At 41.1% G+C, this 24232-nt stretch overlaps 1 protein-coding gene across 7 annotated transcripts in view; it reads right to left on the bottom strand.

The window, feature by feature from the left end:
- The window catches only part of ARHGAP22 (Rho GTPase activating protein 22), a 149988-nt gene that overhangs the window by 116223 nt on the left and 9533 nt on the right, over window positions 1–24232 (bottom strand). For 2 of the 7 annotated variants that reach the window (XM_021397806.1, XM_021397807.1), the window contains exon 4: window positions 7132–7331. In XM_021397806.1, coding sequence (XP_021253481.1) covers window positions 7132–7331 — 200 coding nt within the window. Of the gene's footprint in view, window positions 1–7131; window positions 7332–11434; window positions 11768–17023; window positions 17118–18353; window positions 18516–19469; window positions 19524–23149; window positions 23244–24232 lie in introns of those variants that run through there. The other 5 variants (XM_021397809.1, XM_021397808.1, XM_021397810.1 and 2 more) reach the window with 5 other exon arrangements.

Here is a 24232-nt window from a genome sequence, read left to right as displayed (position 1 = left end):
GGTGCAGAGAGGTACTGTATGCAGCTTCATCTTCAGAGCCCAGTGGCTGGAACACATTGAAGAAAGTTCTGCTGCTTTCTGGCAGGCACAATTCAAGCCCACTGTGGATGCACTGAAGCTTTTTATGATACTAAGTCAATACTGAGGAAAAGATTAATGAATTAGATGCAGAGCAGCTTCTGTTTCCCTGGAAACTGAGGATGGGCATATGCTATCTCCTGCTTTGGGAATAGAAGCAAACTCACAGCTACTTTAAAAACCACATATATTGACAGAGTTACTAAGAACATCAAAAGCTCTTTGCAGGTCAGTCCTTCTTTTCCCCTTTCCTCATGAGGCACCTATGAAAATATTCCAGAAAAGCAATAGCTCCAAGTTCACACCCTAGCCTTCAGCACAGAAGTCAGTCTGAGGGAAAGGACTGTTCAACTGTAACTATGTTACACAACACAACAAAGCATACAACTTTAACTTCACGCACTGAAACTACTAAGTAGCTCCCCTTCACTCCAGTAAATCCAGGGTACTCCCCTGTCAGTATGCCATAGCTCCATCTTTTCAGATATTCCTCCCTTGAAAACAATGCTATAATTCACCCTGGAACGTGGAAGCACAATTCTTGCATAAAAATATGCAATGAAACAGCCGTGAAAAGGACAACAACTTTTAAGGTGTCTCTTAAAAAAATAAATTTTGCCATAACACTTCATCAGACTGTCAAATAAAAGAATGTGATCTCCTTCCAGAGTGCATGTAAATAATCAAACAGGCAGAAGATCAAAGGGAATTTCAGTTAAGCCACTGATTTAGTTTTTTGCATACAAACCTGCAGGCCATGCTTAATATTTAGAACAGATTTTAAAAAGGATGAGTATCTTTAGAGGTGAAGCAAATCAGTTGATTATAAAAATCTCTACACAGCCTGTAACAAAGTTTTCTCAGGGACACATTGTCTTCCTGGGCCATGGCAGGATGCCTGTATCCATGTCCCATCACTCCCCAGAAGCCCAACCAACCATCAGCCATCTATGAGTTCTAAAAGCACATCTCAATTTTGAGATACATCCTCTTACCTCAGGTAGGATGCAAATCCTATTTTTGCAACTATTACAAGAGTAGTAAGGACATGCTCCCATACCATGCTATACAAAAATACATTCAATAATAAGTGTTAAACACCTTTACAACATTCTTTATTACTACCTGAGGTAGCTCCCTCCTCAAGTGAGCTGCATCAGCAAACATGAAGTGCCCAGCTCTCACTGTGCTTTTTTGAGATGCTCATCTTCAAGCTGCAAAACCCAGCTGTCACTCACAAGGTCCTGAGCAACAACAGATGATACAAAGTTCAAGTCTCCCTAGTCTTTAGGTAACATCCTATCCATACTGATGGATTGAACCCCTGACCAAGTGCGTGCAAGATGTAAGATGCTGCCAATATCCTCATCCATCTGGCATAAATGTTTCAGGCTCAGAAGGGAAAATCCATTTCAGTTCTCAGAATAAAATGAAATTTACATGTAGCAGTTACGCACGCAGATGTAGCAAGTGGTTTAATAATAGGCCTATAATGCGTGTGTGGATGGCAATGGTAGCACACAGGCTGTCACTATGCCTGTACTGACTCATCAAGAAGCAGCAGTACAGGGACTTAGTCTGGCTCATTCAATTATGTTCCCTCTGTTCATCAACTATGGTTAGAGGCACGACAGTCAGAACAATGACTATGTGAAATATGTTGCCTAATACACTACTTCAACTAGGAAATCACTTAGCTCAAATGCTATGAGAATATTTTACAGGTATACTGAAGAACTTGAATAAGAAATTCATCTGAGCCATAAGCTTTATTCCTGCCTGTCGAGCAAGAAATCTTCCCCTTGGGATCCATAAAGGAGTAAGAGAAGCAGAAAATCTAGAGCTGATTCCATATTGACAATTACAATGTCCTCAACTCTCCGCTTATTTCAAGTGGGAGAACAGTGTTTCTATTACAATTAAACATTGTTCTCTAAAACAGAAGAAATGGATGTTAGAATAGAAACAACACACAAAAAAGGCACATGAAACAGCAAGAAGTTGGTCATGAACTCCATTTGTTAACACTTTAAGAGAGACATACTTGGGTAGTGTTCACTGCATTAAACACTAATTATCCATTCCCCATTCCTGAAATGTTGGCTTATGTACCTCTTTATTCTAGATCAGGCCAGTTCAGGCACATCTGAAGTCTCTGTAGGTCATGCCATTACATTACTCAATTACAGCATGTTTCTACTAGTACCACACAACTTAAGACCATAAAAGCAACAGTTTGAAATGCATGATTTTTTTGAAACTCCTTTAATACTCTCACACTGTTCTTTAACACTTCCATACCTAACACAAGCAAGCTTCTACCACCTACCACCAAGAAATTTAGTTACCGTTGATGATGGAGTGAGGTTCTGAAAGCTTTATTCCATGGTGAAAAAAGGCTTACAGTAGTTTCCCTTTCTCACATGACATCATTCTTGTCATTCAGCTCTGAAACAGTAACTCAGCCAGAGAACAGAAATCACAGCGGCAGCAGAAAATCACAATATTCAAACTGGTTGCACTTGCCATTACTTTGAGTCAAGGTACCTCAAAGAGAGATTCAGGAAGATTTTTGCATTTGTGCAGCCATGGTTCCTTTGCAACTGGTACTGCATAAGCCATCAAAAAATAAAGGATTTAGACCAATACTAGCAAAGAAACCATCTCCTCCCTTCCTATAACATCACGTAAGTAGAAAATTTAAGCATGCAGCCACTAACATCCGCTTTATTAGAGGAAAAAAAGCAGTATTTTCAGCAATTATCTTATGTTCATGGTAAAGTCTTCTCCCTGACTTCTTGCTAGTTGTCCATGAGCATGTCTTTCATAAGGGATCAGAGGGAGAGAGGGGCAGGCAGGAAAAATACCTGCCCCAGCCCTTCTGTTCACTTTTGCTGCAAACACATGCAATAATGGCTAATAGCACAGTTTTACAGGCATGTAAACTTTTCACACTAAGAGTAAAGTCAAGGCTTAATGCTTCATTCACATAGCTATAACAAGCCATAGTCAGTACTGCCTGATAAAAAGCCAGCAAGTCCTATAAGCAAGCAGCAATGGAACACAATGCTGAGAAGACATCCCATTCTAACCTGCTGTTCTTCACTGTATGGAAACTGTAGTACCACACTTAACCAATAGGAGTACCAAGCACAAGTATTTTTGCAGAAGTCTTTACAGCTGCAGAAGAATTTAACACTTGAAACCACCTTCCGTAATACTCCCTGGAATCTACATAACTCCTGCAGTATATTTCTTTTATTGACCTACAATATCTTCTGCTATATTCTAGGCATCTTAACGGAAGGTCTTCACTCTTGCATCACTCACCAGTTTTATACAGTTTTTCCTCTACTTCCTCTGATCCTGTGTGCTTCAGAAACTACTAAATGCAACCCACCTCTTCAAACACACTCTGCTTTCTTACTGCACTGTTAATACACTAGAACAGCAATAGCAGCACACTGCAACAACACTGTAGAAAAAGTAGCAGTCATTTCTTACCTGCAGAGCGCTCAGAGATAATAGAAATAATCTGTTTCTGCATTCTACCACAGTGCAAATACGAAGTGTCAGGTCTTTATAAGCCCTGCTCAGCCAGATACAACAGGTACAAAAGGAATGAAGAATTAAATACGATCTATGAGTATGCTCATTTAGCCTCAGAAGAGGAACAATTATTAGTTTTTCCCCTCATTTAACAGAAAAGTTAATTTGGTACATCTGTTCTTAAACCCTAACGGGGCAGACCTAGTAGCAGAATCAACAATCCTAACTGTAGATAAGAGACTAAAATTAGTCACGTTTTGCAAAAGAAAGATTGCTTAAATTTAAGTTTTCCCACCAGCTCCATACATACCAATGCTTTCTGAAAGAGAAAATAAATTTCCAAGATATTTGTACATTTATCAGCCACCCTATTCCCCTTAAGTCATTTTGGAGATATGCATTTGAGATGAAATATTTCAAATAAGGATGAGTTGATGTCACTCTGCCATGCAGAGTTTACTCTGCCCTATGGGTGACAACCTTCTGTACCAGTTCAAGGCCTACAGAGATGTGGAACAAATCTAACCAGATCTGTGTTTTAAACTGCTATGAACTGAACCAGGGAGAGGCCAAACCACTTCATATGCAGCTGTGATCTCAGCCTGGGAGGGACTCACAGGTATTATTTAGGGCTTTAATGATATCTGAGAGGCTTATATAAACATGTACATGAATACAAATATATCCACACTCCCCCGTTAAAGAAAAATCAGTCCTGTGTTTTATCAACAACACTTTGTAGAAAAGCTTGGAACATCAATGACTTTAGCAGTTACTTGTACAACATAAGCACACAGATTTTTGAAGGTATAATAGTAATCTGTCAAGATTAAGGCTTTCTCATATACATAGAACTGTTAAAGAGTAGAAATTGCTCATATGAACTTCATGGGAGTCAAGACGCATGTCAGACTGTCTGCCATCTGTAGGAAGATAAGGCTCCCATTCCAATCATCAGGAGATAGAAGGAGCTATACAAAATATCCCCCCAGTTCTAGGAGCCAAGTACAAAGGAAAACATACAGCATTAATGAATAGCTTCAGCAAGGTAGGGAGGCTGGGCTCAGCTCTCCATTCTGCAAGAGATACCTCACGCTTGCACACTCTTGCCTGTGCTCATCAACAGCAAGAAAAGCCAGGAGATGGTGATGGGAGAGAGAAGGAACACATGAAAGCATGAAGCTGCCAGACACACCACTGAGAGATCCAACTGGCCCACAGCAGAAACAGTACAAGCTGTATCATGATGAAGTGGATGGACCAGTATGGTAGAGATCCAGCGTGAACCTCAACATAGCTTCAGCCCTTGACCTCTGCAGATAGTATGCCACAATGTCACTGGACCATGGTGTTTCTAAGTCAGCAAAATTTAAGAAATATAAGCCTGCATTCACTCACACTCCCCTGTATTGAAGTAAACAAAAAATTGTTCCCTGGCCCACTAATTAGTTTTTGCTGTCAGACACGCACTCCAAGTCAGACAGAACAAAGCCTAGCCTAGATTCTTTCCCCTCAGAATTTGCATAGAACAGCAATAACTCCCAGGTGTATATACAATACACTAAAACACACAGCCCACTCTCAAGTCCTGCATACTGGCATATAACAAAACCCACATGCTCTACCCACACAAGCTAGCCCTAAGCAGCTGGCTCACCTTTTTCTGCTTAGCAATGGATTGAGAGATAATGAGTCTCAGCCAGCTAAGCAAGGTTTTTCACTCTCACCTCAGCAGTCTGGAACTCCATAGCTCTTCCTGTCAAATTCCAATCACGCAGATGACTATATTAAGATTTGGAGGTCAGACTGGGATAATGAAAAAGCATCCATGCGAAAACTGTTTCAATAAAGAACTGGCTTAGGTGAATCAACAGCATAGAAGGCTGAACAATTAAATGGTTTCTCATAAAATACATTTCATTCTCAAACTGAATTAGGGGACAGTATTCACATTCATAGGCTTGCCAAAAGCTGGAATATTTAGAAGATTAATTTTAAACATTTCTTGTACTGAGAGGTTTGTGACAATGCAGGTATTGTAGATTTGTGAATATTCAATTCCATTAAACTGGCATGCTTTGCCATTTCCTTGATAAGGTCTAAGTTTGCAAAGCAATTGATTCCAGACCATCTCTTCCCTGCAGATCATCAACAACTTGGAATTCAAGGCATTGAACCTTTAGGAAAACAGATCATACATTCCAGTTCAGAGGACTGTGCAAAACCTTCTAGGAAGGAACATTTCACTCTTTCAATACTGTCTCCTGTTACACCCAGCACTCCCTTCGTATTTGCTATTCCCATAGAAATTCAAACAAAGTTTGCAAAGACACCCAAAGCATTATCAGGTAAAATAATCAAGTTTTCGCGGTTAAATTATAAGCCTCTCCTCCCAAAGTCTTCTCGGGCTGGTGCATTTTGCCTGGAACAAAATGGTCATCATTCATAAACTTCTTCCACTGAGACCTGTGACTAGACTACTGGCATGGACACGTGCGAAATTTCAGAAGGTTTTTATAGCGCACCTTCTAGCTCCCAAATCTAATTTCAGCTAAACATAGAAGGAAAAGGCAGCCCACACTAAGTAAGAACAAAGTTACTAAAGCACTAGACTTGAGAGATGCAGATTCATTTTCCTACTCAGGATTTCTCATGAGAACATGGGCAAATCACAGTCTCTGCATCTCAGTTGCCCATGAGCAAATTTGGACTAACAGCCTTAAGCTCAAGACAAGATTTGCCGCAAGAATAAATACATTTAAAACAAATGCACAGAACAGCATTAGAACTATCTATTTACACTAATGTCAGCCATTTTCTGGAGAAATAAGCCTTGTATCTGGCCTGCAGTTCCTGAAAAGAGCAATCAGGCAGCCTAGAATGACAGACAAAAAACACTGAACAAAATGCTCCGTTCAGTCGTGAAAGGTGCCCAAGTACTATGAAGATAGGTTGTATGGAAACAGTAAGAGACACACAGGAAACAAAAATAAGCTGAAAAGCAAGCAATATTCAGTGGGCAAAAAATCCTCTATGTTTTGCTTTTCATGAACATTTGCAGCAGTTTAGAAGACTGAGTAACAGAACCTCTTGACAGCTAAAGCTTTTATTGGAAAACCTTACTCATAGCCAGTGACACACTACTATTTACTATGAGCTATTTTGAGTTGGTAACTGAAGTAGAAATAGTACACATGTCAAGTGGCACTGACATCACTGTGATTTCAGGCAATGAGTTTTCCGCAACTAGATTTCTTCATGAGGAAAGCCACAGAACTGACAGGAAACATAATCAATCCAGGGAACATTTTCCCACATTCTCCCAAGCTCTACTACTTGCCTGCATGATAGTTAAGTCTCCTTGAAATGTCTCTTGCTTTGAACAGTCACAGCGCTTAGAGCAACTGAAGGGAGCTCTCAGTCTAAACAGTGACTGTGACCCATACAGAAGTCACAACCATTATGCCCTACAGTTCTTTAAAAAGAAAAAAATAGTCGTCTTACCTGAGGTTTAGTTTCCTCTTCATCCTTATAATAGAAGAGTTGGTCTCCACGCAGCACAAACCACCGCTGTTGCCAGTTCTTCATAATGCTCCTCTGTTTCTTCAGCCAGCCACACTTCACCACACGTTCTTGAGGGTTAGGAGAAGAAGGTCTGGAGGGAGGCCCGATCTGCTCACCCATCACCAAACTCTTTGATCGGGCTGAAAAAGATTATAAAGTGAAACAATGAATTAAGGACAAGAAGACACAGAGGCTAATCTGATCCATACTTCCTTCTCAGGCAAGGACAGACCACTCTGTGCATTCTTTTTTTTCAATATATATTTACTTTTCAAGGTGTACACTGAAGTTCATGACAGTGAAACAGGATAAATAACCTTCTGGCACTGCTCACTGTAGCAGCCTAAGTGGCACAATACCTTCACCAAGGCTCCACTGTTCACAGTACATCTTTCTTCATAGAAAGCCATCACTTCCCTCCAGCTCTACATCGCAACAACAGCATTGCTCTCTCCAAAAGCAATATTTACCCAGTAAGTGTGACAGAAGAGAGGGGAAGAACAAAGTATTCTCATCCCATACAAAATTACTTACCAATGTGACTAGGCAGTGAGAACAGCTGCCACAAGAAAAGAAATTCAGAACTAGAAAGACTTAAAAAAAAACAATAGTCACATGCAGATAACGTAGCTATCCAGACTGATTAAAATCACCTCAGTCTTCTAGTCTGACCTTAAAGCAGAAAAGCACAAAGCAAATAAAAAAGACAAAATAGAGAGAAAAATAAGTAAATCTTAGGAAGGGATTCGGAATAAGAAAAACCTACTGCCCTTCCCCTCCTTTTCTCATCCCATATGCCTGCATTAAAAGCACTGAATCATAGAATGGCCTGGATTGAAAAGGACCTCAAAGATCGTAGAGTTTCAACCCCCCTGCTGAGTGCAGGCTCACCAACCACTAGACCAGGCTGCCCAGAGCAACATCCAGCCTGGCCTTGAATGCCTCCAGGGACAGGACACCCACAACCTCCTTGGGCAACCTGTTCCAGTGCATCACCACCCTCTGTGTGAAAAACTTCCTCCTAATATCTAACCTAAATCTCCCCTGTCTCAGTTTAAAACTATTCCCCCTTGTCCTATCGCTACCCACCCTCATAAACAATCATTCCCCCTCCTGTTTACACATTCCCTTCAAGTATTGGAAGGCCACAACGAGGTCTCCCCAGAGCCTTCTCTTCTCCAAGCTAAACAAGCCCAGTTCCCTCAACCTTTCTTCACAGGAGAGGTGCTCCAGCCCTCTGATCATCTTGGTGGCTCTCCTCTCAACTCATTCCAAGAGCTCTGTATCTTTCTTGTACTGAGGGCCCCAGGCCTGGACGCAGCACTCCAGATGGGGCCTCACAAGAACTGAGTAGAGGGGGAACACCAGCTCCCTCTCCCTGCTGGCCACTCCTCTTTTAATGCAGCCCAGAACATAGTTGGCTTTCCAGGCTGCCAGCACACACTGCTGGCCCACATCCAGCTTCTCGTCCACCAAGACCCCCAAGTCCTTCTCTGCAGGGCTGCTCTCGAGGAGTTCTTCCCCCAGGTTGTATAAATACCTGGGATTGCCCCAGCCCAAGTGCAGTACCCTACATTTGGCCTTGTTGAACCTCATTAGATTCACATGGGCCCACTTCTCCAGCCTGTCCAGGTTCCCTTGGATGGCTTCCCTTCCTTCCAACGTATCAACTGCATTTCTCAGCTTGGTGTCATCTGCAAACTTGCTGAGGGTGCACTCAATTCCATCATCTATGTCATTGATAAAGATGTTGAAGAGCACCGGTCCCAAGACTGAGCCTTGGGGGACACCACTCATGACCAGCCTCCACCCTGACATTGAACCATTTCAACAACACTTTGGCTGCGACCAGCCAACCAATTCTTAATCCACTGAACAGTCCACCTTTCAAATCCATACCTCTCCAATTTAGAGAGAAGCATGTGGTGAGGGACCATGTCAAAGGCTTTGGAGAAATCCAGGTAGATGACATCCATCACCCTTCTCCCATCCACCGATGTCGTCACTGTCACAGAAGGCCACCAGATTGGCCAGGCATGATCTGCCCTTGGTGAAACCATGCTGGCTGTCTTCGATCACCTCTTAGTCTTGTATGTGCCTCAACATGAAGTTTGGGTCATATAAAGCTAGTGTGATTTGATTGTATATTGCAAGCAGCAAGCCAGTCCTCTAGGACAGAAGGGTTAGATGATCTCCTAAGTCTATTTCCTTTGGATTTATGAAGTATCTAATCATAAGTTATTTACTATCCCAGGGCATTTTTTTCATTAATACAAACACGATCACATTCCTTTTCATTGTCTACATTCATACATACAGTTGATTTACAGCATAATTTACAACTGCCTAATAATTTCAAGAGAACTAAGCTTGGTCTTGTGCCTTAGTCAAGAAAAATCAGGGCTCAACCTATAACTGTTTCCTGCTTCAATAAGTTCTCATTTTCAGTTTCACTCTTAAGATTTGATTAAAATGTTAAAATGTTGTAAGAACCGTTGACAGCTTCTTCGGAATCATCTTTCCCTTATTTTTGGCTTAAACAATTTACTAAATTTAATCTGAACCCTTAGTTTCACGCTAGTGAAGTCTACCAGCAAACATAGCGTACACTAGAGTAACCTAGTACTGCTCAATCATTACTTTTACACACCCAAAACAAACAAAATCTTAATACAGAATTCACTTAAAATCATGCGCTGATGTATCCAGGATTATTCTCAAAGCTTACTCCCTGTAGCCTGAGCTCTAACAGAAAGCAATTTTCATTCCAACAAAACACAAAGAACCACTCCTCCACGAAGCTGCCCAACAACCTCATGCCTTCCTAGATCCCTTTCTGGCAACACAGTGCCCTCTAGCAGGTGATTACTAAATTACCACAGACAACTTTACCTCAAATCTATCGCTCCCAATACTGAATCCTATTTTGTATGCATGCCGTAAGAAAACAGACTCAGACTTTTCACATTTAAATCTCTACTGCAGAGATACATAAGAATTATGCTGAAGGAAAAACCTCTTCCTCATCTCAGGCCACGTTTTACAAGGACCAAGCTGTCATTTGTGCGTGTATTGGCAGTCTCAGATTCCTTTCCACGTTCATGTTACATACCTTATCCCAAGAATTTGCCTTTCAGATTGGAACTGTGATGTTTCTCAGACAATGTCTTCACTATTAACCTAACCAATTAGGTCTGATAATACCGAAAAACCACACTTTAGTAACTCAGTCACCTCCACACTAAAGCACTTCAGCACTCTCCAGAACAAGTGTGTGATTCCCAGCACCTTCTGAATTTATTTTTTTTTGACTTGCATAGTTAGACAAACCCTCTCCTTCCCTTCCTCCAACAGAAATTAATTTTAACTGGAAAGTACCTTTATTTTATCATATATATTGACAAAGACCCAATAAAAGATACCATCAAGCTTTGATACATCTCAGTCTTCTCTCATATATTCTTTGGCATTATTTTTTCACAGCCTTATCTAGTAGCAATTTATTATAGGGAAGAGTTTAAGCTTTCATGATCAGTCACCAGAGGACATATATCCTCATATTTTTATTTTAAGCGGCATCATGTGTTAGTCAATTGCAATGGTTGTTAATTCTTCAAGCAGTCTTAGCTTTCCATTTCCTTAGAGCTTCTAGTTGCAACTGTAATAGTTAATTTCATTACAGAGGTACTTAGCAATCTCATCTGTAAGTCAACAACATGGATCAGGGAGAAATTTGTAGGAGGAAGAATTATTTATAGCTAATAACAGCACTGATGTTTTTATTGCATGCTTCACAGAGTACAATAATTGCATAGATGTCAGAAGAAAATTTTCAGATGAGTATGGTCTCCCCATATTACTGGGATCAAAATATCTGCTCCAGTAACGTGATCCAGTTCATCAAGTATCTTATTCTTAATGGCAGATACATATTCTTAGTGCTCACCTATTTAACAGAATTATTGAACAGTGAAGCATAAAGAAGAAAACAAATCAATAACTCAGACTCACAATCAGCAAATATTTCACATGCTCTAGAGTTCTAATTGAGTAATGCTTTTTCAGTAACTCCAAACAGTTTGGTTTTAGTCTTCACATTTTCATGAACTGATTATTGATTCAGCCACACAGAAAAGCTCTAAACAGAAATCAGTGCAGAAAGAATTCAAGGTCCCTCTGGAAAAGCGGTTTAGTGTTCACTTATGCAGAGCAACAGTACTGAAAGGCCAACTGCAGGACATACCCACTCAGATGCATGGAAACAGACAGTTACCACACATCAAGATTACAACGGACCATGTAGACTCATGTCTTCATTGTTCCATAGCTGGTACCTGCCAACAGTGAGCCACACATCTTTTTGGGATGACACATTAAACAGCAAAAATCAGAACTGCAGACCATGAAAATACTTGTGTGACTGGAAGTTGTTGGGAAACTCCCCACGTTCCCCAGGGCTACCCTCCTGTAGCGCGGGAAGCTTGACACTCAATGTGAGTTCATGCAGCTTCAACTTTATTGTAGCAACACACCATCTTATATAGCATATATGCTTCCAGGGATACAGGGTCTATGCGACCAAGCATATAAGAGAACAATACCGTTACCCAAGCTAATTTTGTGTACAGTACATGTTGTTAAGTACAGAACTCTACTAGAAACACCACATTCCATGCAGGTATAACTTGCCCCTTTCATCTAAGATTACATCGTAAATCATTAGTAAATCAGTAGCTATGTGTTGCCGAGCAACCTGCCCTCCAACAGGAAGTAATGCTGGCATATGGACATTCTCATATCTAGATGAAGATGGGAGGAGGGACTATGAGCAGAGACAGTCAGGTGACAGACAACTTCATCTGTGCCAAAACTTAGGCTACACCAAATAAGCTCCACATCCAGAATCCTGCACTTTATTGTCACGTCTTTAATAGTAAGCTCAGAGACTACCCCAAGGAGTGGATTGACCAAGGCAGAGACAAGATGCTGTTCCGTGTGGAGACAGTAATCCTTATTCCCATCTCAATTTGAAGCTATTTAAGACTACTCTTTCTCTGCCTCTCTCCATTAACAGAGCACCATGGACATCTACCAGAGTTCCTCTGCAACTCAGACCTGCCTCCAGGCAATAGGCACATCACCACTTTCTCATGACCTCTACTGTCTACCTTAAGCATGCACATAACCAGAGATAACTTTCTCTGCTACAGTTCATTTTTATCCATATCATCCTGTTTCCTGAGCTCAATCCTGCCTGAAAGCATTTAATAATCTCTTCTGCTCCGCCCTCCCTGCTCAGAGCTCTGAACACCTACTACAGATCTGAATAGTCAGTGAGAACCTACTAAATCAGGAACATCAAAATCAATTAAATCAATGCAATTCAATATCAATTAAAGCTCTGGTTCTTTGAAGCTTCATAGGCAATTAGACTAAATCAATACAGCCATTATAATTACTTCTAGTTGACCACCTGTCCTCCAGCACACTTTGCTCTAGTGGTCTTCCATCCTAATGACATAGTGACACCACATATTATTTCTGATATAGTCTTCATTTAAAATACTAGTCTTGAAGGGAAGAGATCTCATACTGTAGTCAATATTGTCAGTTCTTTAATATACTGTTGGAATAAAAAAGATGTTCTAACACCATGAGATACTGTATTTCCTTCCAAAGAAGCTGGGAAAAATTATTTTCTTCAGATTTATTTTCTGTCTCTAGCACACATGTGTTCGCACTTGATTGCCAAGATACAACAGCCAGTCAGCACAAAATAAACCAAGACACTTCCATAACAATTTGAGAATTTATCATCTTGAAATACAACAAAGAAATTAAAGGCAGAATGCTTGAAGTGATCATTGATAAGATATCTAGGCAACTAGAAAGATATCAGTTTATTTAAACTGGCAATGGCTTTTTGTTCCCTGAAGCCAAACAGAGTAGCAATCTGTACAGAACCATCAAGCTGCTACACAGCCAAGCGCTTGCCCTCATTTTGTAACCTGGAAGACATATATTACATTCAGATATACTACCATAACAGCAGGACATGATTAAGGCCAAGACAATGTGCTATGTTCTTCCACCCTTCCTGAATTTGTTGTGAAACACTAACACAATCTCACATCATCAAAAAACTCCAAGAAAGATGGACTCACTACAACCTGCACATCCCCTGAACAAAACAAACCCTGCCCAAGAGTGCCAGCTGCAACACAGAAAGGCTGCAGTCAGTCTGGTGAGTAGACCCAGCCACAAGGGCTCAGAGATCAGCCAGAATAAAACAGAGAACCTGAAGGATGACTGCATGTACATCATCATCCTTGTGCTGGAAGAATTAAGAATACACCTGACACAACTGAAAACCTCAGATAAATTAGAAAAGCTCAGAAATCCTACTTTTACAGATGCACTGTAGAATATTTCACAGCACATACTTGGATATTAAGTTATGCCCAGCTTCTTCTTTGATAACAGGGAAAGACAAAGGAACTGCATGCATGCCAAGGAGTTTTGAAGAATCAGACTGTATAAATTCTACATACCAGCATATTTTAAGGGTGTGCATGCTGGCAGAACAGGAGGCAAGATTTCCCACTAGCTAGGAGGTTAGACACCCACACAACACTGTTGGGTACATAACACCTTCAGGTACTGAAAACTGTACAGGACTGCAATGCCATGAACTCAGGCTTATTTCAGTGTTTACTAGCTCAGGCAGAGCAACACTCATTTAAATTTGCCTATAGCTTTTCCAGAGTCAGAGCTAGCTCAGATCTGATGCTCAAATCTTCAATAAATATGCAGGATTTTCTTTGTCAAACATGTGGACCCACTACTCTCAGTTTCCACATATATTACTCATTTACAGAACACTACCAGAATCCAAGAAGGCAAGACACATGCTAGTTTGATAGTAGTTGCATAAACGAATTAGTCTTTTGTGTAGTATTCAAAATAACCATGACATTTCACCATCTTGCAAGTGGAGATCTGCTTCCAAAGCATGTCATTAATCCAAAACAAAATAATTAGTTATGTAGACATCCCTATGAAGACAACCCACAAGATCTCCCTACTGACCCAGTAGTTTAGACTGAGGGCAAAGGCATACACTTCGTAGAACAGACAGTAGATGCTTTTGGTAACAGAGGCAATTACTATAAACTAACTCTTGAATGAAGAGTCATTAAGTCTTAACTGCTGCACTCATTCATTACTGCTCTCAGTTTACATGGAGTAGCAGCACAACCACATCCGTAAAAAGCAAATAAAAACGCACATCGGACATGTTAGTTAAGCCCTTGTAAAAAGAAAACTGTTAGTTCAAGGAAGAAAGACTTCATCCACTCAGTGCACTAACTGTTGGCCCTTTAACCTTCAGCATGAATATTATACCAACAACGATATAGTATTGGGAGCATAATGGTTAGGCTTTCTTTTCAGTATCTGTTACTCTGCTACTGATAGTGCAGCAATATGCACTCTGTAAAAGAATGTACAAAACAGTACAACCATTAAAATTTGCCTTTCACTCCCCCAGGTTTTTCTTAATTAACACTGGCCTCCATTCTCTCCCAGAAATCAGAGGAAGCCAGAGAAATCATAGTAAGCCATTTAGCGTAGTCTTCATCAAGCCAATGAATATACATACAAAAGGCAAGAAACAATACTTGGTGCTTTTCAGGCAAGGTTACAGAGCCACAAGCTCCTGCTATTAAGTGAACGCTAGTCACTCATACAATACTTACATGCTTTATTTGTTAAGCACTGAAAGAGACCGGCAAGCTGGCTAAATTGTTACAGGTGTTAACCTATCTTAATAGATAGTAGGATCGGGCTAGCTTTATTATCAAGAGAGACTCAATGACTTTATTGCTTTTTCAGAAAAAGGTAAAAAAAGTCAAGGATATTTTTACCTCTTCTTCTTACTAATCATAACTAAACCCTGCAATCAGTATAGCAGAGCCCCACATTCAATCTACTGTGTTCTTTGTTATTGCAAAGATAAGTTATGGACCACTGAGAGGCAACCTAAGTACAGAAATCTATTCCCAGCAAAAATCCATTTTAATATCCAGGTCTGCGCCATGCTGTGATAATTCCCAATTGGAACTACTACAGACAGTTCAGAGGACAAAAGAGCACTTAGATTACATCCATTTGCTGAGTCACTCTAAAGCATGCCCCTATCGCTAAAGGGCACTACAAGCCTATAGCAATGCCAAGCACTGCTCACAGGGGACTTCGGAAGCATCTCTTGAAAGCCATCCATCATCTCCATCTGGGTAGCTAGAACTGCCTACCTGACAAGCACTGCTAAACTCACATCCCACTGCTGGCAAAGCTCTGTAGTTCCTTGGGCAACCACACTGAGCTACAGCTTACTGCTTCCACAAGAGAGAAGTTTTACTCCCTTCTCCCTACACCCACACTCCTATTTCCTTCTGATTCACCCAACCTTATGTTCCTATACTTCACCAATAAGCTCAGATCTTTCTATAAGAACAGTTACTCTCTGGAGTGCCAGAAAATGATCTTAGATTGTTTCCTCCCTACTATTTTAGTGAGTCAAATCAGATGACAGAAGACTCTATAAACAGATTGCATCCTTTCTACAAGGAGTAAAAGTAGACATGTCCAACCAACAACCCTGCACAGCTTCCACTGCAGCCCTCTCCCTACCCCACACCATTATGGCAGCAGCTCCCCAGCACCAACTGAACATCAGTGCACCATTAACCATATCTGGGTTGAAACCACGGCACAGGGAGGGAGCAGCGCAAGGCTATCTTGAATTATGGTAAATAATTTTAAGCATTTTGACACACTGGCTGAGCACAGTCCTGTGAATAGCAGCAGCTTTGCTTTCCATTTTGATAAGGAAACTTGAGAATATGTTTCAAGATTGCAAGAAAATTATCAATTTTTTTTTGTATGTTCACAACTCCATTTTCATCCAAATACATTCTTTCAAACTGTGTATATAGAGTTGCAATCAGACATTCAACTCAAAATCTGATCATATCTCTTTAATAAGCTTTATAAAAGAAAGATATTCCTCACTTCACAGTCACACCTTACTCATGTCAAGACTTTTGGCAGAACGCACATTTGTGAATAACTATTGTCAAGGATGAAGCACAGGGAAAGTAGAATTTCATTAAAAATTTCTGATGAGCACCTTGAGAACTCGCTACGAATTGCAACCACTTTGATCAAACCAGATTGACACATTAGTTGCGCAAAAACAAGGTCAAACATCCCACAAGTTTTACATTTGTTGCTTTTACTGTTTTAATAAAAATAAAAAAATGTATATTAGTAACTAAATTTATTAAGTATATTATATATCCTACAAAGGCTGCTCCAAAAGCGATGCCTGGTATTTTAATCTGTTGGCCCACAACATCAGAGGCAGATAGCAGTAGAGGTTGAACCTTCCCACCAACACTCAATTCTACTTTGTTACCATGTGACAGATAGCAGCAGAGGGGCAGTCTGACAAAATGGCATCAGACATGCAAGTGAATATGAAACAAAGCTGCGTAACTGAATTCCTCCATGTGGAAAAAGGCACCCACTGATGCTTACTGAACACTTATGGAGACAAAACAGTGGATGTGAGTACAGTGAGGCAGCGGGCGGTATTTTCAGCAGCGATGACAGTGGGTCACCTCCACTGGTGCAGGTCTTGACAAGCATGGCATGCAGGCTCTTGTTCATAGCTGGTGAAAATGTACAGCTAATGGCGATGACTACGCTGAAAAAGTGTTTTGTATCTGAGAATTTGATCAATCAAGCAGAGTTACTGTGCTCTTTGTACCTTTTGTAGTTTCTCTGGAGATAAATAGGAGGCACTACTTTCAGAGCAACATATGAAGATGAAGCCCAGGACAGTTCCTCTTCATCAGGGTGGCCTAAGCAAGCGATAAGGTTAGACACTCATTAGTGAAAGTTTCTTGTAATCCTCCCAATATGTATGGCTTTAAGATTTTAACAGCTTTACCAGCCATAGTGGACTGAGTGGCTAACAAAGAGTTCTGGCCATAACATTCATACTTCATCAGGAACCATACCCCAAACTTGTCCAGCAGCAAGCACTGTGGAATCAAGGTTGCAGCTCCTCAGCACTACACATACAGCACCCAGGTCTGCTGCAGCATAACAGCTCAAGCTATACGTATACTTCAGATTCCCCTGTGTGTTTATAACATATTGCTGCTACCTGTGACACACCAACCACATGGTCCATATTACTGAGATACCACAGTAGCTGCCAGCATCACTGACTAGAATTGTTTGTCTGTCACACTCTGTAAGACATTCCCAAAATTACTTGGAACTAAAAAATACTAACTAGAGATACAGAAAACTTCATCAGGGCTTTTTGTTGGCAACTGGCAGTAACACTGAAATGACAACACTGCTCAGCCACTTTCAGCAGTGAAGCCTCCCCAGATTCCACCATAACTTCATACTCTTCATTTATCTCATCCAAACAAGAAGTAGGTATTAATTCCCACACAGTTCCTAGGGAATTATACCAGCAGTTCAATGTGCCTGCTTCAAAATTCATTGCATTTGTTTCCAATGCACAAATGGTGCCCGTTTCCCTCTCTGCACAACAGGTTACTCAGTGACTTGACTTAGTAACAAGGTTACTGATTTGGGGGACAAATGTAGAAGAAATCTGGGAATTCTTACTCCTACATATCTCATACTCTGGGCATAAGTACATTACTTAAGTCCACAAAGGGTAAGCGTTCAAGTATGAAACCCCTTACCTACAGCTCTCTAAAAGAAATCATGATAGATCCCGTTTTTAGAACCACTGTATGAAGCTTCCTTGACATTTAACTCATACAGCATAGATTTGTGAGTTTTTTTGTTTTTATGAACATCAATACAAATTCAGAAAGACAACTATCCTACTGGAGCATAAATTATTTTAATCACATGCACTAAGAGGAAAGAGATTCTGAGGAGCTTTTTTTCCCACCGCCAAAGAACACCTAACACCTCCTCTCTTTAGTTCTTCATAATGGCTAATTTATTCTTTTGGCCATGAGGGACACAGAGAAGCACCATGGAAGGAACACACATTAGAAAGACTCTTTGCAGCAGTTTCCCTCCTCCACGTTAGTTTTAAATACCTTGAACACATGCAGGCCTAGGCACAGATCTTTTCCCGCTCACCAGATGATTCTTACTGCAGCCTCCTCAAGGGGTTTCCCCACCACCACAGTGTGGGAGGGTCTACATAATTGTCTCAAACTACCTTTGCCTATAACATATAGAACTGAAGAAAGCAAGTGCTGTTTGTACTGCTGTGCTCACCTTTTAGTTATCACAAATACAGACCTTGCAATGAAAAGAAATACATTTATGTAAATGCTGGAAGTAGCAGGTGACAGCCCTTTCAGGAGAGAGGTGCTAGCATTCATAGTACTTCCAGTGTGCTTTTTGTCATACTGCACTAACCCAGCAGATGTTTTACAAAAAAAAAAATAGAATATGGCTTTTTCAGTTATTTATTTAATTTCCTTCTCACATTTTCTCCCCCCCAGCAGTCCAGCCACTCTTTGAGCTCCATACCTTCCCTCACAAGGTGAGGCCATAGTTCATTATTTCTAATTCAGACCACCTGTAGCTAATAAGCCTGCAGAATTTCAAGGCCTTTCCTGAGGAAAGATCTCCTGCCTGAGCCTTTGGGCCAGGGCAGAAAACTGCAATAGCCAGAGGCAGTGCTTCAGGTCACACCATGAACCCGAAGTGGAAAGAGATAGGCACCTCAACAGAGGGATTACCCCCTTTGAACAGCGTAAGTCCTTCTTAAAAAGACACACCTCTGAGTAACAGCAGGAAGCTAAATAACCCTCTGGAGTTAAGCCACAGATTTTTGGTCCAAAGTTTTTTGGTCTTTTTTGTACATACCCCTCAAGTTATCCACTCCAAGCTTTACCCTCTAGCTTGGGCCTACTCTTTCCCTCTATCTTTGCAGTGCCCACAAGCTGTTACCCAGCAGCGCACAAAGGTCCAGCCCCAATACCTGCCTCAGCTTCCCCTACACTGTTTTCTCAGTATTTTAAGCTCAACTCAGCAACATCACCTCACATTTCTCCAAAGCAAGGAGATAAATGCCAAGATACACACCACAGGTAGGACCAACCCCCACAGCGCCTCACAGAGTCCTTCCTGCAAAAGTTTACAAACTGTGGATCATGAACCAAATCACATTTGCTAGCACTTCATCCTAGCCCCTCACCCACCTATCTCTCTAGACCACAGCTCCGGAAACTACCTCTCCTGTCCTAAAAGATTGTTCTTTTAAAGAAGGGCTGCAGCAGGCCTCCCCCTTGCAGCTGGGCTTCTCCTCTAATTGTGGCTCTCCCCTACCAGCTGCAGCTAGTCACAGCGGTTGCTCCCTGGCAGGGAGGTGTGCTCCCAGCTGTGTTGGTGAGCTCTCAGGAGCTGAGGGAAACGTTTGGGGGAGTTCACAGCTCTAGGGCTGTTTACTTTGGTTGGAGGAGTACAAGGCTGGGTGCTATCGCTTGCTTGGTAGCTGGAGGTGGCCAGGTGCTGACCACGCCAGCATGCAAAATCAGCCCCTCAAAGCAGAGCTGCTGAGAGGGGCTGTGGAGGAGCATGAGCTTCTCTTTGCAAAGCTGAGAGGCTGCAGCTGTGAGGCTGTGGTTTGGTGAAGGGGACTAGAAGAGCAGCAGTTCCCCTTTTCTGCCTCTCACTGGTCAGGGAAACAAAAGCTCTTCACACAGCAGGATTCTGAAGAGGGTATGGCCTGAAGAGCCTGCATCTGGCAGTCCCTGAGGCCTAGGGCTTGCTCAGCACTGTGGCGCTGGCACCTGTTCAGAGAGGTCACTAACGTGGCAGGAGTGAAGGGGGTAGATGCCAGCAGTTCTGCATGTACACCAGAAGAAAATAGAAATATGACACTGAACTGTTGTGCACAGAGTAACTGGATTGCCTCCTCTCTGTGGAGAACTCAGAGAAAAGCTAGAAGCAGGAGGGTTGATGCCTCAGTAAACAGAGAAGCCAGGGTACACTTGAGACCGTTCAGCTGCTTCCGGGACCTTATAAATGTATTTACTTCACTGTTCCTTTTCTCTTTGTCATATCTTTTAGTTCATAAACTGTTTCAAGCTTTTTCTTTTTTTCTTCCTTTTTGTTGAAATCTCCTTTAACCACTTTTTTTTTTGTTCCCTTGTTGGGCCTCATCTCATCTTTGCTCATTAGACTGTCCTGCTATCTGTGCCTGCTACTGGAACTGTGTTGCTGATACTTTAGATGAGTTCTAACCCCTGGTACCTGAAGCATGTCAGTGACACTGAAGGACTACTAACTCGCTAGACCAAGTATGGTTTTGAATAAGCAGCATCTTCTGACAGAGAAGTTACTTTCAGTGGTCTAAAAATGACCTTTTCATTTTTCCGTGTTACAGATCATCAAAATTTATTCCTAAGCCTGACAAACCTATGCTAGATGAGAGCTTCTGAAAGCCTTCTGCTGTGATTAAGACAGCCTTGAAGAAGTGATTAATAATTTCCTTTAGACAGGAAGTTTCTAAAGGTATGACCTCAATCACTCCAAGTCTCTGGTACAGAAAAAAGTTCCTGCAGACAAACCCAATTTTATACCAGGATGTTAATTCTATTAACCTGATGCCCTTCATCTGCTCAAGAACTAAGGCTGCAAGTTTGCATTCAGACATCTAAGCCCTTCTTCGCTCCTGAGTTCTTCTGGAGCTAGATGTGTTTGGATGACAGAAAATGTCCAGTGAAAAGCTGCTGAGTAAGAAAAAAGGATAATTCCATATTTTTTCCACAGTACACTAAACTTTGGGAAACTTGAAACAAGCCCTAGTTCTGCCTTCGAGTTTTCTCTATTCCACAGAGTGTAAATATTAACTGTGAGGTGTATCATGTGCAAATGTAAATCCATTATGAATTGCGAAGTTCTGAGATATAGCTGTGCAGTTTTGGCCACTTAAGTAATGGACTGACATAAAATAGATTATCAGAGTCAAATATGTCTTGACACACCTTTCTGCTTTCACGTCTGTCTGGATTCAGCCAACCAGCTCCAAAATTATTAGGATAGAGATTGTCAGACATATCATACAATCATGTATCCTTACTGCCATAAGAAAGCAGTTAAAGTATAGGGTTATTCATGCTCCTGTAATCAAAGACACAGCACTTTCATTAAAAATACGACACCACTGCAAAAACACTGAATATTAAAAGCTACCTGTCCTCACTGCAGACACATGAAGCTTACATTGTACATGTGCACACTCCCAGAGGGGTATAATAATACTTTACCCTCTAAAGTTCCTCCTGGCAAGATTACTATACATCACTATTAGAAATGTTTTAGTTACGCTAACGCCCACTTTTCATTAAAACTGAATTATGATGAGTTTGAGAGAAGGAAAAAAGAATGAGGGGAAAAATGCAGTTCTACTACAGGCATGTTGAAGAATACCTGAAGAAAAACCAGCCTGCCTGCAGCAGGCTAGCTAGCCAAAATGTTTTCCATCATCTTTTCCAGTCTTAACATATGCATGAATGTGCAGCCAAACAGAGATAATAGATCCGAGAAAAGTAGGCAGTTCAATAATGTCAGGCACCCACAAGCACAAAGTCCCAGTAAGAAGAGATTTATTCTTTGCGCCACAACTGAGACAGCCCGTGCTGAAGACAGGAATACTGCAAGGAACCTATCATGTCAGCAGGCTAACTCTCTTGCTTATGGAGGGCAATCCCATCATAACACTTACTGAAGAACAAATACACAAACTTGTAGTCAGTCTGGCTTCCATTTCCTCACCCACTTAAATGCAACTGTCAGGTATAGCCTATTTAAGAATTTCCAAGCCAAGGAACAAATGCTTTGCTTCATTTTTTCAAACCATAAAGAGAAATGAAAAAAAAAAAAATGTATTCCTTGAGATTGAAAGAGTCTGAAAACTGCTTTCCATGCTCTCCACACTTGAAGTTCTCTTGCCTCTGGAAGACAGCATTTCTGTGTAGCATCACAGTAAGTGACAGGAAAGAATGTGAAAATAGGAGATAGTTTTCCATCGCAGTCACTTATTTCACAATCTTGGACTCCATCAACTGCTGTACATAAACCACTGTAAATGAAAAAATAATGCAAAATCCATTCAGGCCTAACCAGGATGAATGATTTTGCAGAAGGCTCATTTAAGCACATTAAGATTTTCAGTCTGTGAGATTTTACACCTTTCTAGGCCTTATAAAAACATAATGTACCTCTTGAATGCATGTGTCTGAGTTACAGATGCTGATGGAATGGCAAGCTCCACATTATACTGACAGTTACCTCTAGTAAAGCAAATTATCTTTGTTCTCTGCCATGCCTTTCACAGATATTAAGAGCTACAACCCAGATGTCAGGCTCAAGTCCAGACTCAACGCTCTGAAAAGACTTAGTCATTAAACCCAGGACCTACTTGCACAGATGCAAGGATCCTGAACCACATGCAGACACAGTAGCTTTAGTAATCCAAACACAAGAAATTTACACTAAATACATCTCTAGGTTCAGTTTAATTCCTGACTCCTATCACGCTCAAGTGAATCCACGGTTTGTACCCAGAGCATCCTTCCCCATCCCTTCTCTTTATTCTGTCTGCCTACAGAAATCACACTGCCTCCTTTACACAACTAAGTCTTCACTGGCAGAGCTAACAGCTTGCCTCTACTCCAAAGTAAGCAAAGCTCAACAGCTTGAGGTTTCCAGACCTTGTTGATTCTCACTGCCAGCAAAAGATGCTCACAGCCCTTTTCAGTACTTCCTTTGCTTACCCTTTACCACCTGAACATTCATTAACAATTTCAACAGAGAGTCCAGGTAGCATTTACGACCATTTTATATTCATGTCTGTCTTGCAAAATGGAACACTTACCTTCAAGAGGAATTCAGCATCTTCAGCACTCCTTATTTACAGCTCCTGTGAATAAGGGTTATGGAAAAACCTTGCAGGATTAGGCCTTGGTAACCTTTGAAAGGTCAAAGCATTGCAAAAGTAGGACAATTAAGTTTCAAAAGGTGTCAAGACAACTCCTTCTGTGACTTCTAAAATCATTTAGAAATAAACCTACTACTGTGCAATTAATGAACCAAACATATACTGCTATAAATTGAAACTGAATCACAAAGGCACACAACAGTTTGTCCCCTGAGCATCAGTAACCTGCAGGCATCTGGGATATCTGTCCCACAAATAGACTTCAGTATATATAATATATTCTCTCCTAGATTAATTTAAGAATGTGAAAGTACAGCATATAGTTGTGAAAGTTTGTGTAACCCGTTCTGCCACAGTTCCTGTACCATTTTAGTCTCATAAGTTGGCAATTAGTCATCAAAGCATTAATAAAACAGGAATGCTGGATAGATAATAAATATATTGAAGACTGGAAGGTGAGGCACCCCTTAGAAGGAGAATGGCAAAGAGGCAGCACCTACAAAAGACCTGCTGAACTTCTATTTAAGCAGCATGATTTTGTAGAAGTTCACATGAATTTATTGTGGGTGAGATTGTTAATATACAATCCAGATGGCAGGAAGCCATCTAAGATACTGTTATTTAATAGGCTATTGGTAATTAAGGGCTGTTCAGAGTGAAACACTGCTTTTACACGTGTATTATCTGAAGTGATATTCTGCTGAAAGAATCTGTCTCAGAATCACAGCAGTTGGAACCAGTGGCACTTTCCTATTTTTTTATGCTGGCATGGCTGAAGAAAAACCAGATCCTTACATACCCTTATGACTTGTCTGCTTTAGCTCTGAAATGACATTAATCTGGTTCTGTTTCTGATGGGCAGGAAGATACCCTCCTGAGACTGCCATTAGGCTGCGAACAGCAGTGATGCTCAACAAATGCCATGTCAAGCAAGGAGCTGGTGCTGCAGCAGGAGATCACACAGCACCTCCCCTGCCACAGCCTCTCTGCCAGGATAGCCAGCATGGAGGCACCAGCTGT

The sequence above is a fragment of the Numida meleagris genome, chromosome 5 (assembly GCF_002078875.1).
Source record: "Numida meleagris isolate 19003 breed g44 Domestic line chromosome 5, NumMel1.0, whole genome shotgun sequence".
In the NCBI taxonomy this organism is placed as follows: Eukaryota; Metazoa; Chordata; class Aves; order Galliformes; family Numididae; genus Numida; species Numida meleagris.
The sequence above is the reverse complement of the archived record's forward strand: the minus strand, read 5'-3'. Positions and strand labels throughout refer to the sequence as shown.